The 24,119-nt window shown below is 41.2% G+C and overlaps 1 protein-coding gene across 2 annotated transcripts in view; it reads right to left on the bottom strand.

Annotated features, from left to right (window-relative positions):
• Window positions 1-24,119, bottom strand: part of ACVR1C (activin A receptor type 1C) — a 79,529-nt gene that overhangs the window by 8,654 nt on the left and 46,756 nt on the right. For both annotated transcript variants that reach the window (XM_055308491.1, XM_055308492.1), the window contains exons 3-8: window positions 17,959-18,195; window positions 12,943-13,173; window positions 10,185-10,352; window positions 8,477-8,633; window positions 6,550-6,674; window positions 4,237-4,367 (exon numbers count right to left, since the gene is read on the bottom strand). In XM_055308491.1, coding sequence (XP_055164466.1) covers window positions 4,237-4,367; window positions 6,550-6,674; window positions 8,477-8,633; window positions 10,185-10,352; window positions 12,943-13,173; window positions 17,959-18,195 — 1,049 coding nt within the window. The remainder of the gene's footprint in view (window positions 1-4,236; window positions 4,368-6,549; window positions 6,675-8,476; window positions 8,634-10,184; window positions 10,353-12,942; window positions 13,174-17,958; window positions 18,196-24,119) is intronic.

Raw genomic sequence — 24,119 nt, 5'->3', positions numbered from 1 at the left:
ATTCTACTACTAAGTATTTGCCCCCTTCAAAAAAAACCCCACTAATTCAAAAAGATATATGCACTCCTATGTTTATTGCTGCATTATTTACAATAGCCATGATACGGAAGCAACCTAAGTGTCCATCAGTAGATGAGTAGATAAAGAAGATGTGGCTATAGATACACAGTAGAATATTATTTGGCCATGAAAAGGGAATGAGATCTTGCCATTTGCAACAACATGGATGGACCTAGAAGGTATTATGCTAAGTAAAATAAATCAGACAGAAAGACAAATATAACATGATTTTACTTATATGTGGAACCTAAAAAACAAGACAAATGAATAAATTTTAAAAAAAGCAGAAACTGACCATATATATAGAGAGAGAACAAACTGACGGTTGTCAGTGAAGAGGGAATAGGAAGTATGGGCAAAATGGATGAAGGGTAGTGGAAGGTACAGGCTTTCAGTTATGGAATGAGTAAGTCACTGGGATGAAAGGTACAGCATAGGGAATACGGTTAATGGTATCATAATAACATCATATGCTGACAGATGATAGCTACACTGTGGTGAGCACAGTATAATGTATTGAGTTGTCAATGTTGTATACCTAAAACTAATGTGTCTCAACTACACTTTAATAAAAAACAAACAAAAAAAACCAATAAATTTCCATCTTTTTCTGACTGAAGGAAAACTTTCTTGACATGAAAAATATTAAAATAAAAAAGTAAATGCATGAGACAAATGGCAGATAAGACACATTTGAAGACAAAACTAGTGAACTGGAAGATAAATATGAGAGATACTATACAAAGACACAAATGTGGAAAATAGAGGAGAATAAGAGACAAGAAAAAAAAGAAAAAAACATAAAAGGTCTAACATGCATCCAATGAATTCTCTAAAAATGGTCAAAAGAGGGCAGCTCGGGTGGCTCAGAGGTTTAGCGCTGCCTTCAGCCCAGGGCGTGATCCTGGAGACCTGGGATTGAGTCCCACGTTGGGCTCCCTGCATGGAGCCTGCTTCTCCCTCTGCCTGTGTCTCTGCCTCTCTCTCTGTGTGTGTCTTTCATGAATAAATAAATAAAATCTTTTTTAAAAAATGGTCAAAAGAGACAATGAAAGGAGGAACTATTTGGAGATCATGGTTCAGAATTTCCCAGAACTGAGGAATGTCACAAATCCTCAGAATTAGGAAGTCCAGGGGTGCCTGGTTAACTCAGTTGGTAGGGCATGCAACTCTTAATCTTGGGGTCGTGAGTTCAAGACCCACATTAGGCTACTTAAAATACAATTTTTAGAAATTTAATAAAAAAAGAAAGTCCAAAAATTCCAAGCAAGATTAATGAAGAGACACCAAACACATCAGAGAGAAATTGCAGAATACCAGACATACAGAAGTTCTTACGGTAGTCTGGAAGAAAAGATAAATTAACTAAAAAGAGAGAAAGCTCAACTGACTTCTCAACAGCAATAATGAAAGCCAGGGACAGTGGAATAACACCTTCAAAGTATTTAGAGAAAATAACTGAACCTAAATTTGTTCAAGATAATTTGTTCTGAACCTAAATTTGTTCAAGATAAAAAACCAAATAAAAATATTTTCAGACAACCAAGCACTGAAAGAACTTAAAATCCCTAGGTCCTCCTAAAAAAAAAATTTTTAAATATAATACATTTAAAGAATGTTCATCAGGAAATCAGAAAAAATGATCTTCAAAGGAAGCTCTGAGAGGCAAAAAGGAATGTTGAACAAAGAAAATGATAAACATGTTCTTAAGTCTAAATAAATAATAACAGTATAAAATTACAACAGTATCTAATACATGGGATTAATACAAAACAAAATAGAACAAAAATACTAGACAGAAACGGTCAAAAATTGCTCATATCCACAATGTACAAAATTGATCACATTAAAAAATGACTATATTAGGTCTATTCTAGAAATGTGATTGGTTTAACAGTGGGAAAATCTGTAAATGCAATTTATCACATTAAGAGATGAAAGTAGAAAGACCATATCGTCCCCTCATAGATAAGAGGAAAGCTTTTATCAAAACAAAGTCAGCTTTTATTTAACCTGATTAAAGTTTTGACAAACAAAGCCTGCAGCAAATATCAGATTTCAGGAGAAATGTACACAATTTTAAGAAGTAAAACACAGATATCCACTATTAACTCTCAGGCAACATTATACTGAAGGCCTAGAAACTAAAGTAACAAAGAAAAGGTTTGAGGATTGGTCCCAGAACTCACATTATTTGGAGAAATGATTGTCTATGTGGACACCTCCCCCAAAATCTACGGTTTTATACTCTAAGACATTTTTCTCCACACACATGCATATGTATAGCAGCGTTGTTTAAAAATATTAAAATCATACATAAATCAACAATAGAAGAAAAAATTGTACTCTAGCCATATAATGGACTACTGCACTGATATGAAACTGAACAGATCATGGCTACATGTGTAAAGGAAAGAGAAAAGAGATTAAGAAGAATAACTACAGCAAGTTTCAATAATATGTTTCACAATTACACAAAAGTAAACAATGTATTTTTAGTGTGAGTATATATACACATATACACTTTTTCTCTCATAAGGAAAAGCAAGGCAATAATAAACAATCACCATAGTAATCTCTCAGAGGGGTAAGGAATCTTGGTTCTATTTTTTGCACTTGGTAGTGAATTCACTGATTTTCATTTTATTATTATACTTTGAATTTCGTATTATACAAGAAATTGTTAACATTAGAAATAATTTAGTTCAATTTCAGTTTGTAAATGTCTCAAATCCTGCTCCTAAAGTAAGTAGGTAGGTAAGAAATCTATATAAAATAGGAAACGTCAAGACATAAATCCTTTCCTAAGTAGAGAAAGAGTGAAACATGAAGGAGGGGGAAATGAGGAAAAAAACCTACTATATAAAATAACCCTTATGACAAAGCCAAACTAACAAGCGACACTTTAAAAAGACCTCAAGGGCAGCCTGGGTGGCTCAGCGGTTTAGTGTGATCCCGGAGACCCAGGATCAAGTCCCACGTCGGGCTCCCTGCGAGGAGCCTGCTTCTCTTCCTCTGCCTGTGTCTCTGCCTCTCTGTGTCTCTCTGTGTGTGTCTCTCATGAATAAATAAATAAAATCTTTAAAAAATCAAAAAATCAAAGGACCTCAAGTATTATAATACGGCAAAATCTAACAGTAATGGGGCTGGGGAAGATTAAAGCCTCAAAATAGTTGTGGAACTAGTTAGATGGTTTGTAGTCTTTCCCTCATCTTCCCTGCCTTTTCCCTGAGGGAACGGGAAGTCTCCACCTGCCTGTCAGGGAGAACAGGCCCTGCCACAGCCACGTCATACGCCTACGGCCTATGACATGACGCTCACTGGATGCATCATTGGGGATGAGGAGGTAGCAGTGGACTCTGCCATGAGGAAGCTTTTCTGATAAATAAGCTGATAAACTCAAACTTGGGCCGGTGAGGGGTTAGAAATAATTTACTGGCTATAAAGATGATTGAACCTGTAATCCTCTGTCTGGCACAGACATGGACAACCAAACGTGTCTGTGCTCCTGGCGGGGAGAGGGGGCTGTGCAACTGACTCTGGTCTAGGAATCGTGAATGCAAGTGATGTGGGTCACCTGAAGCCAAAGCACAGAGCCACGTGTGCCCCTCTAGCTCTTCTCTTTTCCTGACCTAGATGCTTGGGAACTATGTGTTGAGACAGCAGCACCCCAAGATCAAAGTTACCTGGGTTACTGAATCACCACAGGGAGCACAGCTGCCTGACAGGTAAGGGACTTTATGCAGCAAGAAATAAAGCCTTGTTGGGTCAAGTCACTGGGATACCAGAGCCTGTTACTACCACTTAACTGAGCATTCTGTATACACATGACTAAAGGCAATAAAATCCTTCTGAAGACTGATCCGAGGACATACACTTACATATGTGAAAGGAACTGGATGCCTAGATTAAGAGAGAAGAACTGTATGGGCTTTGAAAATCTTCCCTGATACTGACCCCAAAATTATAACAGATAAAACATATAAGAACACAGCCTGGGGCTCCTGAGTGGCTCAGTTGGTTAAGCGTCCAACTCTTGATTTTGGCTCAGGCCATGATCTCAGGGTTGGGGGATGGAGCCTCCCATCAGGCTCCACGCTGGGCATGGAGCCTGCCTGAGATTCTGTGTCCCTCTGCCTCTCCCCCTCTGCCCAACAAAAAGGAACATAGTCTTACTTCACAGCTTTGCCACTGGTTTGGGATACTTGGTCGAAATTTCTGGTCACAAACAACTTTCCTCATTTCTTCTATTGAGGGATCTGAAGGCACCATGTCATAATAAGGCAACTGGTACTCCTCAACAATTCCTAGAAGAAATTTGCATAATAAATTTCCCAGTGTGAATAATAAACAAAGATGCTTATTTCAAAAGAATACCAATTAAGTCCTAAAAGCACAAGTGTCACCCTGGGAAACTGGAAAGTCAGGTTTATGAAAACTCTGAATCACTATAAAACTGAGGATATAAGGATAAAGCACTCGGCTGAATAATTATTGCATAAGTTTATAAAATGTGTACTATGAAAACTTACATAATTTTGATAATTACAAAAATTTTACATAAAACAAATTGTATCTATTTTATAAAATACATAATATCATACAATTACATTATATATAAATTTATATAAATGACATTTACATAATTTAAATTATATAAAAGAAAATTTATATTACAAAAATTATGTAATTTCTGATTCACATAAAATACCATCATACAATTCAAAAGTTATGCCTAATTGCAAAATTTATAGCATGGCCTCACTTGAGAATGGAGTCTGTTTCTGAATTAAATAACCTTTTCAAAAGAGAATAGCTTTCTCCTTTTGAAAATTGATAGACAGTCTTTTAAAAGTTGAATTTCTTACATTTGGATTTTGGAAGTACTGGACCGGAGAATGTGCCACAGCAGCAGCAAAGGTACTAAAGATGGAGAGTTCAACATGAAGGTTCATATCTAAAGAGTCTCAAATACAACAACTTGACCAAAAAATCTGTCATAGAATTTTGAGACCCATTAAAACAAAAGTTTAATGAGGAAAAAAAAAAAGTCTCAAATACAAAGACCTGACCTTAATTATCAGAATATTACCTGAACTTGAGAATTTCCTCAAAAATTGTTTGGATTAACAGTCCTTTCAATTTAAATATTGAAAATATGCCCTAATATTATGTTAACTAATATACTATTTCAACAGTTGAAGAAAATTTAAGGACAATGACCTAAAAGCAGATCCAGAAAAATATTAATATGAAAACTTTAAAAATTATTACAAGCATGTTTTAATCTTGCTATTTACCACACACTGTCCTAAGCCCTTCACATGTTTTAAGAAGAACCATATTATCCCTACTTTATAGAATGAGGAAACTGAGGCACAGAGTCATCAATTTGCTCAAGGTCAAAGAGCTTCTAAATAGCAGATCTGGAACTCAATCCCAGGCTTGAGAATTCCATTATAATTCTACTGCTTCTACAAATAGCTTCACCTTCCTGAATGGTTTACTATCTTATCTGTGAATAAAAGGGGAAAAGCATATTCTCTCATTCAAAAGAATTTTACCCTTGTAAGTTGAAAACATTTGTTTTTACTCATTTTTTAAAAAATGAAATTGGTGTAAGGTAAAATGACAGCAATACAAAATATAAAAAGTGACACTGATTTGATAATGACAGCTCTTTTATAATGTTTTCTATGGGCACGCTCTGTACTAATTAATTAACCAAATTAATCCATGAAATCCTCAAAGGCCAAGGGGCCAGTTATGTTATTCATTTTACGGATGAGGAAAGTGAGACCAAGCAACCTGCCTCCAGTCAGACATTGAGGAATTTGCTAAACTGTGGCTCAGTTTTAAATGTATCTCACTGGAAAGTGAAAACTCTAATCCATTCTCAACCAGTAGTTAACTCTTCTCCACGGATGCCACAACGTCGTCAGGCTGCATTTGGAAGGTTCATCCTTTCAAACTCTTCCTCTCATTATTAATCTCTAAACTGCTAGGAGAGGTAGAGTCAGGAAATTAGTCTCTGCCCACCTCTGCCCTCCACACTCTCCCCTCCATATTCATTATCACAGGGGAAAAACAAGTACAACAGCAACAAGAAAAGCCTGAAAACTAGAAGACCTCAAGTCCCGTGGCTTTTGGTAAGTCATTTAACAAGTTTGGGTCCAATTTCTGTTAGAAAGTAGGGATCCAGCTAACTTCATACAAGCTCAAGAAAATTTTCAAGTGCTTTGCAAAGTATCATTAAGAAAATCAGAATTATCAAGAGACTTGTCACCCCTACTTGAGCTGTAATCATAATACAAAAATCATCATTTTATGTAGGATGCTCCACTTTTGCCACTGGAAAGACCAGCAAAAGGTATTCTCTTAAATGTTAAAAAATGATTCAATATAGTGCTTAACAAATACATAGAAATCATATCTTGTATTCAGAGCATCAAGGAAAGACAGATGCGAAGAATACTTCCAACACCTTACCTCCAACTGAACACCTTCGGGCTATTTCCCAGTAAACCAGACCAACAGAATAGATGTCAGCTCGTTTGAAGGACTCAAAGATATTCACATTCATTGTATCGTCAAGCATTTCAGGAGCCATATACCTTCAAAAACATGCACATCTCAGATCCTCTGTATGACTTTATAGCAATCCGGTAAAATACAACCTTAATAAATCCTCACACAAAATATAAATCAATAGCTTACATCAATTTTGAAAGTAGATCTAAGCCACTGTAATAAATTAAACTTAAATAATACAGTTATTGACTGACCTATAATTTTATTTTGACTGAACTATAATTTTAAAAACGTTTTAAATAAAACTAGAGGTCATCCTACTCAGTGTGTCAAAGCACATGTGCCAGGAGCCAAATACTTGCAAGGACAAGCTAGAGGGAAATTCAGTAAGCAAAGCACTCAATAAGAGGGATGGAACTCAACTTCCACTAACAGACGTTGCCATGGAAAGCTCCTTGAGGGCAAAGAGCACCTCTTATTCATCGTGGTGGGCCCAGGACTCTCACAGAGTGCTCAGCAGCATTCCATAAATACCTTCTCTGAATGAACAATTTTATTATACGCTGGCTTCAAGAAATATATACACATTATATATTGGCTACAAGAAAAGCACAGCCTTGGTTGAATAAGATGAAATCAAAGAAAGTACAGCCCATTGGAGCTGATGGAGTCTAGCTGTCCTAGGGGGATTTTGACGATTTCCCAGAATATTAAGATGAGGACGCAATTACTACCCCCCCCAAAAAAAAACTCTTAAAAGTTTTAGATCCTCTGAAGGAATCCAACATCCAAGACTTCCCTGGGGGTCTCTAATGTGGGCTGTCAGATGAGCAAGTTGAAGCTTACTTTTCATAGAGAAAAGAAGTCCCATAGGGCCGCTGGGTTTGAATAAACTTCCCTGAAGTGTTTCTGGAGCCTCATTAAATTCTCCTAGGGAACCAAGTGAAGGGCTCCGAGGGACGGGCCTGGAATCTCAAATATGGTTTGGAGGCCAACTGTACCAGAAAGTCCGTAGTCCCAAGAGTCTTTAACAACTCCAGGAAAATATTTTGGTTGTTCTCTGATTTCAAGGTCAAGAACCCACGAATTATGTCAAAGTAGCATGAGCCTGATATTCAAATAAAAGGAAATGGAAGTATGCTGGCCATATGGCCACAGGCTGTCCAGAACAAGAAAACAGCTGAAATCCCATTACTAATGGGCCTGTCGTAATACAAATGTAGTACGTTCTGCTTCTCTTGTACTTGTTCTGAACTTTCAGAGACTGTGTTCCTTGAATGTGGGACTTATGTCCAAGCTCCTATTATCCTAATATACATCAATTTGGGAGACTTGTGCAATTACAGTAAATACAAAAAAAATGTTACATATTCTTAAATATTAGGGGAGTACAGTAGTACATGTACGCATTTATTTAGAGTCCCTCGCTTATCTATCTCCATATATCGACCCTGCATCTATTGTTTAGAACAGTGAACAAACAGAACCAGCCCCGAGTTTCAGTTCATTTATGAGTGTAAAGGCTTTGGAGAGCTATATCCTGATGACATTTATTTTCCTTCCTACCCATAGGAAAATGTATTCTCTGAAAGTGGAGCACTCAAAATAATGTATCATCATCTCTTCCACCCTCCCTCTCTACTGGATTCGCCACTGAAACGGCTACTGTCTATATGACTGAAATGCCAACCATCCTTGCTTCATAAGCATTGTGTCACTGACTTCTCAAAGACCCAGAAAAGACTCTCTGCTTTCCTGGGCCTAATGATTTTCCATTTAGACCCCCACCCCCACCCCACTCCCCAAAAAACCCCACATACTCATCCCAGGATTTCATGCTTACAGGGCAGTCATACATCTGAGTGTGCTATCAAAGTTATCTTACCTTTTGGTTCCCACTTTAGGATTCTGAGGTATATCTATCGTGTTCAGTACTGAATCATGCTTCACAGCCAACCCTAAGTCTGCTATGGCACAAGTTTCACATTTTTTCACTAAGATATTCTTTGATTTTATATCTCGATGAGCAATAGCAGGTTTACCTATGAAACATAAGAAAGAATACTCATTTTTCCTTTTTGTTACTGAAGACTGACTCTCTCTAAAAGGAATCATTTTGAAGACCTGGCTCAAGTGTCACCATCTAAGACAGGTCTTCCCTGTCCATACATCCCGATCCCCAGTCATTCTCCACAGAGTACTCCATTTTGCCCTCTTCATAACCCTTATTACTATCTAAATTATATCGTTCATTCACATGTGGTTTTTTCTAAAAGATTTTATTTATTCTTTTATAAGAGACAGAGAGAGAGACTGGCAGAGACATAGGCAGAAGGAGAAACAGGCTCCTCAAGGGGAGCCTGATGCAGGACTCAATCCCCGGGACCCCTGGATCACGCCCTGAGCCGAAGGCAGACGCTCAACCACTGAGCCACCCAGGTGCCCCTTTACATGTGTGTTTAATTATCTGTCTCTCTCAACTAGACTTTAAGCTGCCTAAGGGCAGTGCCTCTGTCTTACTCATCAGCATGTCTCTGATGCTTAGAACACTAGGTGGCACTTAGTGACCACTAATAAATTTTTGTTGCATGAACAGGGAAAGAATTAGCATTGCTACATCCACATTAGAACATAGCAAATATTCTCTTATAAAACAAGTTTCAAACTTCTACTACCCTAGACCAGCAGTTCTCAGATGTGACCCACCCAGATCTCTGGGAGTCTTGAGACTCTTTTCCAAACACATGTCTATGTGATGTTACCTTTTCTTCACATACTTCAGCAAAACAATATGATGGAACAACTGAATGAAGAATATGCATGAAAATCCACATATTAAGTCAGACAGTAAAGATATTTGCAAAAGTGTAAAACAAAACCATCACTTTCACTAGGTTGGTTTTTGTATTATAAAAAAAGATGCAAATTTTTGAAACTTATTTAATATTTAATTGATTAATTATTAAGCAAATCAATAAATAATTTTTCAATCTTAGCTTCTAATATAGTAAATATTAAAAGATAGAACCCAAACACATAAAGACCTTTGGGGTCCTCAATAATTTTTAAGAGTTTAAAAGGATCATAAATCCAAATTTGAGAACCACTGCTCTGACAGGATAAATGACTTTCTAGAGTAAATTCTCTATTAACTCAATAAATAGAAAAGACAGTGGGTATTATTTGGCCTTTGAGTACATGATAAGTAAATATTTTTTCAAGATCACATTACCATCTCCAACTATTTTATCTATCAAAGGTAAATATTTAAATTATTTATATTCTCTAATATAGAGCATTTACCACCAAAGCAAGATCTCCCGGGTATATACACTAAATGGCAAAGTTGGAGCCACCCAGTATAAAAATATTATTATGGCTAACATATAAAATGATGAGTATGTAGATGAGAGTTGGCTATACCATGATAGTACCCTCAGCTTTATAAAGTACCTTAGTGTTCCTTTGATCATTGTTTCTTAGTGTTACATTTGATCATTGTAATAAACTGAAATACAGCAAAACACTAAAACACAACTTGATGTTTCTATCCTCATACTCAAGCAGAAAAAACTTAGAAAGAAAACGCATACCTTGTGTCCCAACAATCTCCATATGTAGGTGGGCCAGACCACTAGCTATTGAAAGTGCCAGTTTGATCATGCCAGCCACTGTCACTATGTTTCTATTCAAATAGTCATATAAAGAGCCCAGCTCGTGATATTCGGAGACAAGCCAAAGTTGAGTCCAAGTTCCGTTATCTAAATGGGAAAAAGTCATTGTATTGCTGTAAGTATATGATGAGGAAGAAACCAAAAGCTTTTAGCAACTGTCAGCATTTCAAGTAAATCTATGTTGTTAACAAAGCAAAGTTAATTCCTTTAGTGATGATGCTGACAGTCCAAGATGGCAAAGTAAAATTTCTCAACGAATCCCTGAAGATATTGATGTACTGGGACCTGTTGTATGTACCCACCATAGCTACAGGAAGCTGTGAGAGTGGTTCTGACCAAGTGACAACTCCTTTCTTATTCCCTCTATGTATTGATAGTACCACATTCTAAGAGGAATTACTGACAGCTGCGTTTAGGCTCAGTGCTGGGCTATAAATTACGGTGAGCTTTTAAGAAAGATTGTTTCAGCATGAGCCAGAAATGCACCAAGTTTACACAATGTGTTATTACTGTAATAAAAGCTCTAAAAGTCTAAGAATGTTCACCTTGTTCACCTTTCAAAATACGAAGTCGATTTTCTCCAAAAGCTTGCGTTAAAGAGTCAAATACAGTTATTAGACATTTTCAAATAATTTCCTTCATTTAACCAAAAGCTAACCCAGCTTATAAAATATTTTTAGCAGAACAGAAATTTGCCTAAAACTTCTCCAGGTATTAGAATCCCTAGAGTTAGCTTTAACTTTCAGAATAGTGTCTACAACAACCCTGGGCAGTCCTGACCAGTTCTGACGCTCAGAGAAGGGAAGGTATAATGAGCATTTGCTAAGGACTTTTCTATTAAATGCTTTATGTATAAAAGCTACTCTTAATTCAAATATTTAATTTCCAAATCTGGGTAGTGATAAAATTTCCTAGGAATACAGAAATCAACATAGCATAATAAAGTTCAGTAATAAACTGACCACGTATAAAACTAATTCTTCCTCATACCTCTCTCTCTCCCTGCTCAGCACCAAGGGCTGTCTTGCCCTCTCACATCAACATCTTTGTCAGACAGTTGACTAACAAGTGGAACTATAAAAATACCACAAAAGATTTAGAAATGAGAATGTAACAGGATGTTAGCGGTCATTTGAAATCACCCACAAAGCCACTGGTAAGTAAGCCAGTGACAGAGGCAGACCTGTTAAACCGAAGAAGAAACAATCAAGGATGATCTTTCTTGGGCCTATTGTTTTACAATCAAATAAACATCATGATTAAATTAGCCCCATCAAAATAATCCATATAACTAAAGTCATTACTGCTTTGACAACAATGCTAATTAATCTAATCAGTAGGTGCAGTTCAGCTCAATCTTAGCAAGGAAAAGAAAAAGTTCAAAGCTTACTAAGAAATATCTCATTTTTGATAGTCTGGATATATTTTCAAAGTATATTGAGTTATGAATTTGGAAAGAACCTGTTTTGTTCAAAGCTCATCTTGGTTCTACTCAGTTTATACCTGACAAATCAGACAACACATGCCATCAGCAAACATAATTATGGCCAAAATGTACAATAGTTCTAAGCCCCTCTTTTGTCATCTACTTAATAAGAATCAAGCTTATACTAGACAAAAATAATCATAGATTTTAATTTTTATAGGCAATGATGGATCCCTGATATCCACAGATAATCTATGCTTTAGATAAAGGTTGCGATCTCTGCCTCACCAAAATTTTTCATGAAGTATTACTGATTCGAATAAAAAAATTGATTGGGTCAAGTTTTGCTCATCCTTGTCCCTGTTTCCCTCTGTTATGGGAACTGATGCACAGTTAAATGAGTAAGAGCTATGCAAAAAAGAAGAAAGAAAGCATAGGTAACCCACAAACTATATCTAGTCCCTGATGACTCAGGGATTTATGCCATATTTTATGAATACTGATTTAAATACCAGAACATTGCTGCTCTGTCTTGCGCCACAAAACTCAAAAAGTCACACTGTTTGGGGTTGTTGATGTTAAACCTCAAGATATAATTCATACTCAAAGTACATTAATAGAAAATTTCACTAAAATTAATTTGCTTGCTGCCATTCTGTGTTCATGGAAAATGTGAGTCCTGGAGTCGAAGCCTATTTATATAGATGAGAACTACAGTCCTAGCAAAGGTGAATATTCAGCTAGCACTTGCTGGTATGTCTGTACCAGTTATTAAAATATTGAAATATTTCTGTCCTCACTGGCTAACAGTTGGTATTCAAAATTCCAATGCCATTTCTTTGCCCTAGATACACAAAGCAACCTCCTCCACCTCCCACCACACCCCCTGACAAGATGCTTTCAGATCTCTGGGCAAATAAGGCATAAAAGCTAGCATGGCAGGGTTTCCCCAGGACTCTGTGCCAGCCGAAGGTGCTCTTCTGATTGGCTGATTCCGGTGCCACACCAGTCACCCAATATTTTAAATATCAACCTGGGTATGGCGTCACTATGGTTTCATATTACTTGTTTGCCCTGCCTTTATTGTATGGCTCTGTACATTTATCTGTGGGGAAGAGGAAAAACATTTTCTACCCTCAATAAAGAAATTAGATTTTTATGTAGATTTTATTAAAACAAAGAAATTATTTATCTTGACCTGATGATAGACATAACATATTTACTTGCTGAACCCAATTACATTGAAAATACCTTTGTTGTCAGCAGCAATGAAGCCAAGTATGTTTTCGTGTCTCAGCATAACCGTCTGGTAAATCTCTGCCTCACGAAACCAAGATCTTTCATCTCTGGAGGAGAATATCTTTACAGCCACATCTTCCCCACACCATCTTCCATGCCAGACCTCACCAAATCTACCTTTTCCTACTATCTCCTGAAGCACAATCGTCCTTGCAATTGTTCTTTGAACCAACAGAGGTAGACCTAACCAAAGAAAAGATGGAATTGATTAAAAACAGGCAAGTGTCAGAAAAGAACTGTCATGATGACCATTGTTTTCTCATAAAAAGGCAAACATTTAAGTGCTTTCATAATTTTACCAATTTTGAAGAACTAAGCACCATTATACCAAACTTTAATGTCAAACCATGCTCAAAAAAACCCTCCAAATTCTAAATATGAATTTCTCTTCTCGCATTCCCAAATAAAGATTTCTTGAACATAGCCTACTGATACATATAGCTGATTTTCCAAAACTGTTGCAAATCTCCCTGATTTGCCCACGAGAGCTAGTCAAGTTACTGAATACACAAAGGTCAAAAAAAAAAAATGCCATTAGCCTCTTAAAAAAATGCATTGTTTCTAGTACAACTAGGGAAGCAGAAGAATCCCTTGTGATTTTTTTTTTAAAATCAAGTTAAAATTGCACAGTGAAGAATCAGATTCAACAATCAAGGGAGGTAATCATGTTACACAAAAAGCAAGGCATCATCATAGAAAATAATAAAACGAGTATCCTTTGTGAAAAAAAATTCAAAGAAAATATATTCTGAGTGTATGTGAAAAGTTCAGGCTCTTTGAACCAATAACCGCCCCCCCTCGCCTCTAGAATTCTATCCTAAGGGTTTAATGCAAAACGCAGAAACACTTATGTCAAAATATTTGATACATTATTATTCATGGAAAATAGAAGGGAAAGTATGAGATAATAGAAAAAGGTTAAACATAGTGCAGCGATTAAGAGGACAGATAAGAAAGACCTAAGTTCAAATTTCAGCCATGCCACATGGTAACCACAGGCAAGTAACGGGATTTCTCTGAGCTTCAGCTTCCTTAGATAAAAAATAGGGGATGTTACCCCTGTCTCATAGGGGTAATACAAGAATGAATAAGCATGTTAAGCACCTAGCACAGTATCTGGTAGAGTACATGCTCAATAATGGTGAGCCCTTAATATTCTATCTTGGAACAGATTACTTGGAGCAAATGATAATGATGCTGCTGCTTATGAGGAGGCATTTCTTAATGACATGGGAAAATACTTTTGCCATAATGTTAAATGAAAATAGCACAGTAAATTTTACCAGCCACCTAGGTAAGTGTACCTAGCCATTCAAAATACGCACAGGAGAAAGACTGGAAAGGAAATTTGCTAGATGCTATGATGGTTATTCCTATTTTGTGGAATCAGGGTGAATCGTGATTTTCTTCTTTCTAATATACATTTTCTCAATTTCCACAACGGGTACTTATTACTCTTATAATTAGAAGAAAAGAGTTAAGAGGTTACAGTAGAAGTTTACTCTGGGAAGTCATGTTTAGTTATTATCCTCGTACTCAGATGGCTTGGACACTCTCATTCTGCAGCCCTGTAAGCTCTGCAGGCTTCGGCCTCTGCTCCTGAAACGAGCCGTGGTTTGTTCAGATGTTCTCCTCTCCATGAGAACCACCCACTGTGGCTAAATAAGCACAGACTATAAGGTTGCTATTATGGATCTCAACAATTAGTCACAGAGCCCCATAGCCAGAAAGTTCTGAGATTGTCTAGTTCCACTTTATCATTTTAGAGCTGAGAAAATGAGGGCCCTGCAGTAATCCAAGACTCGCCCAGAAATATGCTTTAGTGGGAGGCCGACCTACAACTAACATACTGGTGTTCGGTCCAAACTCTTGATCTCCCCATTCAGTGGATGTGCCTGCTGTCCTCTCCTGTTGGGAAGACTTCCAGCAATAACTCTAAGGGCTGTTTCTGCTGAATATGGTCAAGTTTACTACTTGACGGCACAATAAACGTTGTACTAGCAATTATCAGGCCAAACTGCAATCTCAATCTCTCTCCTCCCTTCCCCCAACCCCCCCACTCCCACCCGCCCCGGCCCAGTCTTGCAGGCACACACACTCGCAAAAACATCACCATTGTCAACTGCAACCAACAAGAGCTGACCAGAGAGCTGGATAAGCCCATGTTTTCAAATTGCAAATTGACCAAAGCACAAGACCAATGCCACAGACCGTAGACAAAGTAAGACAACAACATCGAAGGTACTTAGCACAGCAAGTAAGCTAAGACACTAAAACTCTGTAAAAGCTGCTTCTGTATCTTTCCAGGCAACCACCTCAAATAATCTGGTTCTTGTTCATAGGCTTAGAGATTTCATTTAAAGTTACAGAGACTTCAATTCTCCCTGTAGGTTCATTTTACTTCTTCTTCTTCTTCTTCTTCTTCTTATTATTATTATTATTATTATTATTATTATTTTAACCAGGGTTTGTAGAAGGGAATGCCTGTCTGATGGGAAGGCATCTTTCGGGAATGTCACCACCTTTCAGAAATTAGGACAGGAAAGCAGTGACTCCCCCAGTCTCTTAGGAGCCACCTGAGACACCATCCATTCTCAGAACCAGTCCAGCAGCACATCAGTCCACTCTCCTTTCTCGCAGGTATCACATCTCTTTGAAATATGTCCCTGACCTGGTCAGGGATAAGCTTCATACTTTTCACTTCTCACCATCTAACAAAACTGCCTTTGCCTAAAGTTTGCTGGCCAGTTAGGAGAAGCAAAGAGGGAGCAGAACCACCTGATTTCCTCCCAATGAATGAGCTTTCATGATGGAAACCTCCCTGCAGCTAGACCTGTTCTCTCTGATTACCAAAGGCTGCCATCAGCTACTCTTGGCCAGTGCTCACTGCCACATGGATGTGGATGTAGCTGGCTTTGAGAGAAAGTGCCTACAACTCTTTAGATTTGGTCATTTAAAAAAAGTCATCTGGGCTTGGATACATTTACAGCTTTCTTTTTAAGAATGATCTTAGAATAATCTAAAGATGAGAGTCCAGCAGGCATTAAATCCAGATTTAGGTTTAAAGGTGCATAAAAACACCAAAAATCTTAATGTTCATTTTTTTTTATATATTTCATGCTCTGGCACACGACTATTTTCTTAAACTAAATAAATATCCAGTCTCCGGTTATAAAATCTCCACTACTTTTATTTGAAAGGGAAATTCTTAGTCATCTTAAATACATTCAAGGAAGAGCTCTAAAACACGTATTTCTACTTAACGTCTTCAGAGGAACTGAAATGTTGGGGGGCATTAATTAGATGGTTATTTAATCACTTGAACTTTATAAAGAAATTATATTAGAGGAAGTGGGCACAAATCAGAGCTCTCTGTGGTCATATTTTGTGCCTAAAATGTTACCAGCGCTCAGGAAATTAGCCAACGCTGGGCCTGGGATGTAAAGTCAGGGAAGGAATGAGTACTACATCTGAACAGTTTTACTTTTAAGGGAAGAATGGCAGCTTTCCATGCAATAGTTTAATTTGGAATTTAGTTCTATAAATTTTTCCTGGTATGCCTCCTTTAAAACCTGCCACCTCCTTTGTGGCATAAACATTGTGACCATTGTCAACGACAGAGCAGGCGATCTTGCCCCCAGAAGCAACAGACTACCTGGGCTCTGTGAATAACAGCACTAGGCCTCTCTTTTCTGGACTCTTTGGTGAGTCTAAAGCTGCTTGATGTTCACTACAGATGCTCATACAGATGCTATCGCCCCTCAGTCATCTGCCCTTGTTAACCATGCCTGTCTGGAAGCTCCTATAGGCCAGGGGCTGTGGAGTTTCTGAAAGTCTGTTTGGGGTAATCATCCTTAATGACCCTTCCAAGCAAGAGAGGGACCCAGGGGCGTCTGAAGTGACCCCTCCCCCAGGCTTATCCTGGTTCACATTTCCACTGTACCACATGCCAACAGGATTTCTGGATGTATACATGAGGAACGGGCATTTTAGAAAGTCTGGTATTATAGAGAAATCTGCGTTGTCGCCAGAAACCCAAAATGCCCTCATACAGCTTGTGCTATGAGAAAGGCTCATTTAGGCCATAAAACAGCCTGGTATTTTGAATTGCTTCACCAGGGGTCCTAGAGTTCCCCTGGTTCTGGAGAAGAACAGAATTATCATAGCATCTTAGCAAACGCCAGCCCAGCAGTGCTTGCCGCTCCCTACCATCTCCGTTTCTATGCTTTAAGAATACATTCTTGGGGCCCCTGGGGGGCTCAGTGGGTTAAGCACCTGCCTTCGGCTCAGGTCATGATCCCAGGGTCCTGGGATCAGCCCTGCGTGGGGCTCTCTGCTCAGCGGGGAGTCTGCTTCCCCCTCTCCTCTCTGCTCGTGCTCCCTCTTGCTATCTCTGTCTCTCTCAAATAAATAAATAAAATCTTTAAAAAAAAAAAGAATACATTCTTGATCCTAATTTCAGGTCAGCTCCCTGTTCACTTCACACACACATCCGGGGTGCGGGTGCGGGGGTGGGGGTGGGGAACTATGGATTCTGAAGACTTTGGTCACCACAAGCAAAGACAGTGTAGGAATTCCACTTTGTAGAACTGACATCTTTCCCTCAGAATTCAGCTCCCTGAATATGGTAACTTTTGTGCCCATGAAACATCGTAAGAGAGCAGCAATGATCACTACTAACCGTCATGGAGGAGGGAGAAGGGAAACTCTGTCTTGCTTCAGAAATAAATTCTGAACGAATATAAAAATGAGAATCTTACTACCTAAAGGCAGAAAAGGCAACGGGGAGGACTTCAACCTTCTGGCCCCGACAGTGTGGATCTTCATCAAACCCCCAAACAGGCTGCTATACCACACACCACGGCAAGCACTCTGAGCCACACAATTCAGAATAATTGTGGCCTTTGTGTTCGATCTTTTTTTACTAAGAGTCTCTTTCTCACTGCGAAACAGGCCCCGAGCACCTACCGGAGCCGGATCCAGAGGCAGTCACGTCGTAGATCAGATCTCTCAGGGTCTTGCCAGCACTGACGAGGGCGCACTCGGAGAGGGCCTCCTCCACGTTCTGCCTCCTCCTCTTCCTGCTGCCGCAGCGGCGCCCCCGGCGGGCCCACAGGGTCAGGGCCGCGGCCGCCAGCAGGGCCCCCGGCACCGAGACGGCGGCCGCCAGCTGCACGGGCCCGAGCCCCGGGGCGTCTGGGGGGGCTTCGGTTACAAGAGAAAGCACAGGAGCGTAAGTCAACCCAGCAGCACACTCCACGGGCTGGGCCTGCGGTCACGGGGTCGGGCATCTTGGCTGCGGGGCTCGGCGCGGCCCGAGCGCGGGGACGGCGGGGGCGGCGGGGGCATCACCCGCATCACCCACATCACCGGCATCACCCGCATCACCCGCATCACCGGCATCACCCGCATCACCGGCATCACCGGCATCACCCGCATCACCCGCATCACGGGCATCACCCGCATCACCGGCATCACCCGCATCACCGGCATCACCCGCATCACCCGCATCACCGGCATCACCCGCATCACCCGCATCACCGCGCCCGGGGCACGCAGGGCGGCTTTCCAGAATCCTCGAGGCTTGCCGGGCACCGAGCGGGGCACTGGACGGGATGAGCCCTGGGTGTTATTCTGGATGTTGGCAAATTGAGCACCAATAAAAAATAAATTTATCATTAAAAAATAATAATAAATAAATAAAATCCTCCGAGGCGGGTGACAGCTGTTTTCTCCCCATTTCCCGGCTGCCCTCCCGCGGAGCGCAGGCCTTCACCCCCCCCTCCGCCCCCGCACCGGACCCCGGGCGCCCGGGGCCTCGGCCGCCCTCCGCCCGCGGAGCCACGCACCGGCCGGGCCCCACGCGGAGGGGGCTCCCGCTCCGGGCCGCGGGGCTGCGGGGGTGCTGCAGGGGGGCCGCAGGGGGCCGGGGGCCGCAGAGGGGCCGTGGGGGGCTGCGGGGGTCCGCGGGGGACTGTGGGGGGGCTGCAGGGGGTCCACGGGGGGCTGGGGGGCTGCGGGGGTCCGCGGGGGGCTGCAGCGGGGCCGCAGGGGGCTGCAAGGGGCGCGCCCGGGGATTGCGGGAGGCCAGGCCCCCCCAGCCCCGCACCCCCCGCTGCAGAGCAGCATGCACGGGAGCCCCGAGGTCAGGGCCCACCCCCCCCCCAGCTGCGGGACGGCACGCGCGGGAGCCCCGAGGCCAGGAGCCCCCCCCCCAGCCGGGCAGCGCAGGTGCGGCCCCCCGCCCCCTCTCTCCTCCCCCCCGTTCCCGCCCCCCCCCCCCGCCCCAGCGAGCTGGAGCTGCGGGCAAGCGGCGGGGCGGGAGCTCATGTGCAGGGCCCGAGGGCTGTGAGCGGGCGAAGCCGAGGGCCCCAGTGGTCGGTCCCCGGGAGTGGGCCGAGCCCCGTCCGAGGTCGCGGCGCCTGCGCCCCGGTCCGGGTCATCCTCCCCCACCCCCCGTTGGTCCCGATGATGCCCGGCTTCCCCCGCCCGGCCCGGCCACTCCCCTGTGTCTGCCCCGCGAACGGGCGCTGGGGGCGAGGAAGCGGCGGCCTCCGGGCGGGCACCCGCGGCGCCTACCTGGGCCCCAGCAGGCCTCGAGCGCCAGAAGCACCAGAGGCCCTGCCGGCTTTGCTCTCGGGCGGAGGGGGGGGGGGGGATGAGGTTTTTAGTTTTAGAAAAATAAACACGGTGACTGAAACCACGGAGCGCAAGGATGTGATTAAATTTGCGGGTCTGACATGAAAACACAGCTAGCCTCTTTTTCCAAAGTTCATCTTGCACTTAAGAAATCTTATTTTAGGGAAAACAGTGATACAGGAAAAATCCATTATGACAGATATTTTTCAAAGAAGTGATTTTGACCCTTGAAATGAGCACATGGTTCATTTTCTTTTCGTTGGCCAAAGACTGCCTCAGGATTCATGTCATGTCATCCCCAAGTCCTATCATCAGGGACGTTGGTTTTCGTTTTTAATAAACCTTAGGAAGTATTTAGTAGGATATGGGAACACAACTCTGGAGCCTCAGGTTCTCAGACATCACAGAAGTAGAAGGACGCAGGCTTTGAAGAAAGAGAAGCCCAAGCGAGCGGTCGTTCTCTCCATCTGTGGCCTGGGTGCCTGGAGCAAACCGCACCCTCCCCGAGGGGACCCCCCACCCCCAGGCCTGCAGACGACCTCTCTCCACAGCAGCAGCACAACACCTGCCCCTTACAGTCTAAACAAATGACCCTGCGGACAAAACAGACCTTGTGAATTGACCATTCCTCCGTCTCCCTCCTGTAGGACGACAATCCTGGAGAGCTTATTACACTAAATGCACTTACATTTTACTTAAAACATGTCAACCGGAATATGTAAATATAAATTTAAAACAAATATTATTTCATTCTCAAGGAAAAGGAATCAAATTCCTCAAAAATGTGTTCATAAGAGTTTCATTATAATCCAAAAAATAGGTGGGGTTTTTTGTTTGTTTGTTTGTTTTGTTTTTTGGGTTTTTTTTTTTTTTTATATTATCCCTAAGTAAAAGATTTTAAAATGTCACGTGAACTCTGGAAACAAACATAATCCCTGCTCTTCTTTGCCCAGGAAATTCTGGCAGATAACCAATGTTCCTGCTCCAGGTGTTCCAGGATTCCTCTGAAGGCATCAGAGGTTGTACAGGTGCAGATGAGGAGAACTTGGCCTTGAATGTCCTCATGACAAGGGACTAAAGGAGTTCTCGGACTTGACTTTGCTTTAGAAATCATTAACCGTGGTATCTGCCACTTCTAACGTTTGCTGTTATAAAAGAGTTTTATTGTCCATTTCACAATGATCTTTCATATCTACATTTCAAGTTGTGTCTCTATCTTTAGGTCCTTCATCATGGTATTCTAGGAATCCTATGAAAGCCACAGAAAGCGCCTAATCACTTGGAACCTCCATAAACATCTAAATTAAACATGTTTTTAAAATGAAAATAAAATAAAAAAAATAAGATTCCGCTACAGATACATTTATATGATTATCTTATTTCAATATATGTTATCAGGGACTATCAATATAAACATTAGAGTTAAAAAGCTTATTGATTGTCTTCATTTTAGTAAAGCCCTATTAAGCAGAGCTCGGATCATCACTATGGTAACCGATAAAGAGGCGAAAGGTCAGCAACCCTGAAAATAGAATAAAAGTGTACTGCTCTAGTGAAGGTTACTGCTCTCAAAGATGTTTATTACAGATGGGCAATGTTTCTACTTTTGTGAGCAAATTTACTGATAGGCGTTAGTAATAAAAAAAGATTACTCAGCTAGAAAAAGGCTAGAAGCAATATCCAGAAAGAGCTCCTTCAACACTGGGCAATTTTTAAAGCAAACATTTGTAAGGCTATCTTCTAAACCAAATGTTGATTGTAATCTCTGCAGGAGATAAATGAAAAAAAAAAAAAAAACTGTAGTCTACACCCACCGAGTCATGGCAAAAGGAGATAGTAGTGTAGCTAAGAATACATTTTAATAAGTTACCTTATTAAAGTTATTTATTATTTTTAAGATTTTTTTTATTTATTCATGAGAGACACAGAGAGAGAGAGAGAGGCACAGACACAGGCAGAGGGAGAAGCAGGCTCCATGCAGGGAGTCCGACGAGAGACTCAACCCAGGGACTCCAGGATCACACACTGGGCCAAAGGCAGACACTCAACCACTGAGCCCCCAGGGATCCCCAATAAGTTACCTTTAATGAGCACACTGTTTCCTAGCTGGTTTTACATTCTAAATCACAGGACAACTCTTATTATTCAATAATTTCCAATTTGAGATTGACTGTGCCAAATGAAATGCATTCTCCATAATCTGAATAGCTCCGTCGGGGACTATGTTTAACCCAAAAGTGAGGGACGCCTGGGTGGCTCAGCGGTTGGGCGTCTGCCTTCAGTTCAGGTCATGATCCCAGGGTCCTGGGGTCAAGTTCCACCTCAGGCTCCCTGCGAGGAGCCTGCTTCTCCCTCTGCCTATGTCTCTGCCTCTGTCTCTCTCTCATGAATAAATAAATAAAATCTTTAAGTAAAAAAACAAAAACAAAAACAAAAAAACCTAAAAGTGAGATTTAGGGAGTACTGCATTGTCCACTCATGTTACTTCACTCCCTAGCGAATTAAATAGAATAGAATGGTGGGGGGGGGGAGCACTAGCCCAGATGGGTGAGAGGAGCCTCGCTCACAAATATCTCCCCTATATAAGCTCTATAATACACTGAACCAAGTCAACATGGAGAATGAAGTACTTACAAGGCAGGCAGAAGGGTTGACCAGATGGGGATGGAAGATTCTGGATAGCTGGAGAGAGTCATGGGAAAGGCAGATGGATGTAAGAAAGATAACACAAAACAACAACAACCAAAAAGGAAGAAGGGAGGAAGGAAGGAAGAGAGGAAGAGAGGGAGGAAGTGAAAAAGAAGGACTTTTTTAAAAAAAAAAACATTTTGTGTGTGAACTTTGCAACTTCCCCTACAGACCTGAGTGGAACTGTTGATAGTGAAAGCCAATGGTCACTACCACTGCTCAAATAAATATCAGGACTAGTTTCGATGCTTCAACTTCTCCTAGGACAGCGCCTCCTTGCCACTCCCTACTTCCAGCTTTAGGTAAGCAATTCTCAAGATTAAAAGAAAAAGATAATATGGGTATGATCCCCGTGATCCCCATGTTTCCTCCTCTGCTGACCTCTTCTCTTTCCTTATTAAAAATAATTTTTATGATTACTGATGTTTATGAGATTTATGTGACCTTTAAATTAATTAATTTATATCTTCTTAGCATATGCTATTAGTAGGAGATGACTTAGAACTAAGTGGAGCTAACATAGAACTAAACGATCTATGGACAGATCAATTGTTTCAAATAGTCCATATTGACCATTGGCACGGAAATCTTATAGAATGTCTATGTTCCACGTAAAGACACATTTCTTCACTACATTTGAATGACCTTCAACTGACTACGAACGAAGACGTTACAATGGAGTGAGGAACTGTAACTCTTTGAAAAGGGGCATCTGGATGGCTCAGTCAGTTAAGCATCCAATTCTTGATTTCAGCTCAGGTCATGGTCTCAAAGTTGTGAGATTGAGCCTTGAGTTGGCTCTGCGCTGCATGTGGAGCCTGCTTAAGATTCTCTCCTTCTCTGTCTGCCGCAATGCCTCCACCAACTTAAAAAAAAAAAAAAAGCAGCTCTTTGAAAGTAGAGTAACTGAAGAGATATGTGCTGGCTGGACAGTGGTTAAAAAATCGGGATTGAGTCCCACATCAGGCTCCCTGCATGGAGCCTGCTTCTCCCTCTGCCTGTGTTTCTGCCTCTGTGTGTGTGTGTGTGTGTCTCTAATGAATAAATAAATAAAATCTTTTAAAAAAAATTCAGACAGGGGCATCTGGGTGGCTCAGTGGTCGAGCATCTGCCTTTGGCTCAGGGCATGATTCCAGGGTCCTGGGATCAAGTCCCACATCCAGCCCCCCTTGGGGAGCCTGCTTCTCCCTCTGCCTATGTCTCTGCCTCTCTCTGTCTCTCATGAATAAATAAATAAAATCTAAAAAAAGGGGAACCCCGGGTGGCTCAGCGGTTTAGCGCCACCTGCAGCCCAGGGTGTGATCCTGGAGACCCTGGATCGAGTCCCACGTCAGGCTCCCTGCGTGAAGCCTGCTTCTCCTTTTGCCTGTCTCTGCCTCTCTCTCTCCTCCCTGTGCATTCTCATGAATAAATAAATAAAATCTTTAAAAAAAAACTTCAAAGAAAACAGAGGTCTCCATCCATCCAAAGTGAAATTTTGTAAGACTTTATAAGGTTAGTGTTTCCTTCCCAGAAGCTGCTGGAGCAAGTAGCCTAGAGAAATTGAAGAGAATCCAAAACACTCCTAAAGAAACCACAGGCAAATTTAATATTAAACCACTCTTATTCTTTTCATTAAAAGTTTTGCCCCAAGTGAAAAGATACCATCCTGCAAGATAACATTCATGAATGTATAAATATCAAAGTCTTCAACTGCCTCCCCACCCATTCCCCCTACAAGGAAAAGTGTTTCTTTTTCCAGCTTGGAGCGTGTTCTCAGGTAGTAAGCCAACCAAAAAAGATAACGCTGCTTGAGATGCTTT

This window comes from Nyctereutes procyonoides, unplaced genomic scaffold (genome assembly GCF_905146905.1).
Source record: "Nyctereutes procyonoides isolate TBG_1078 unplaced genomic scaffold, NYPRO_anot_genome, whole genome shotgun sequence".
In the NCBI taxonomy this organism is placed as follows: domain Eukaryota; kingdom Metazoa; phylum Chordata; class Mammalia; order Carnivora; family Canidae; genus Nyctereutes; species Nyctereutes procyonoides.
Note: the sequence above shows the minus strand (reverse complement) of the source record. Positions and strands in the feature narration are given on the sequence as shown.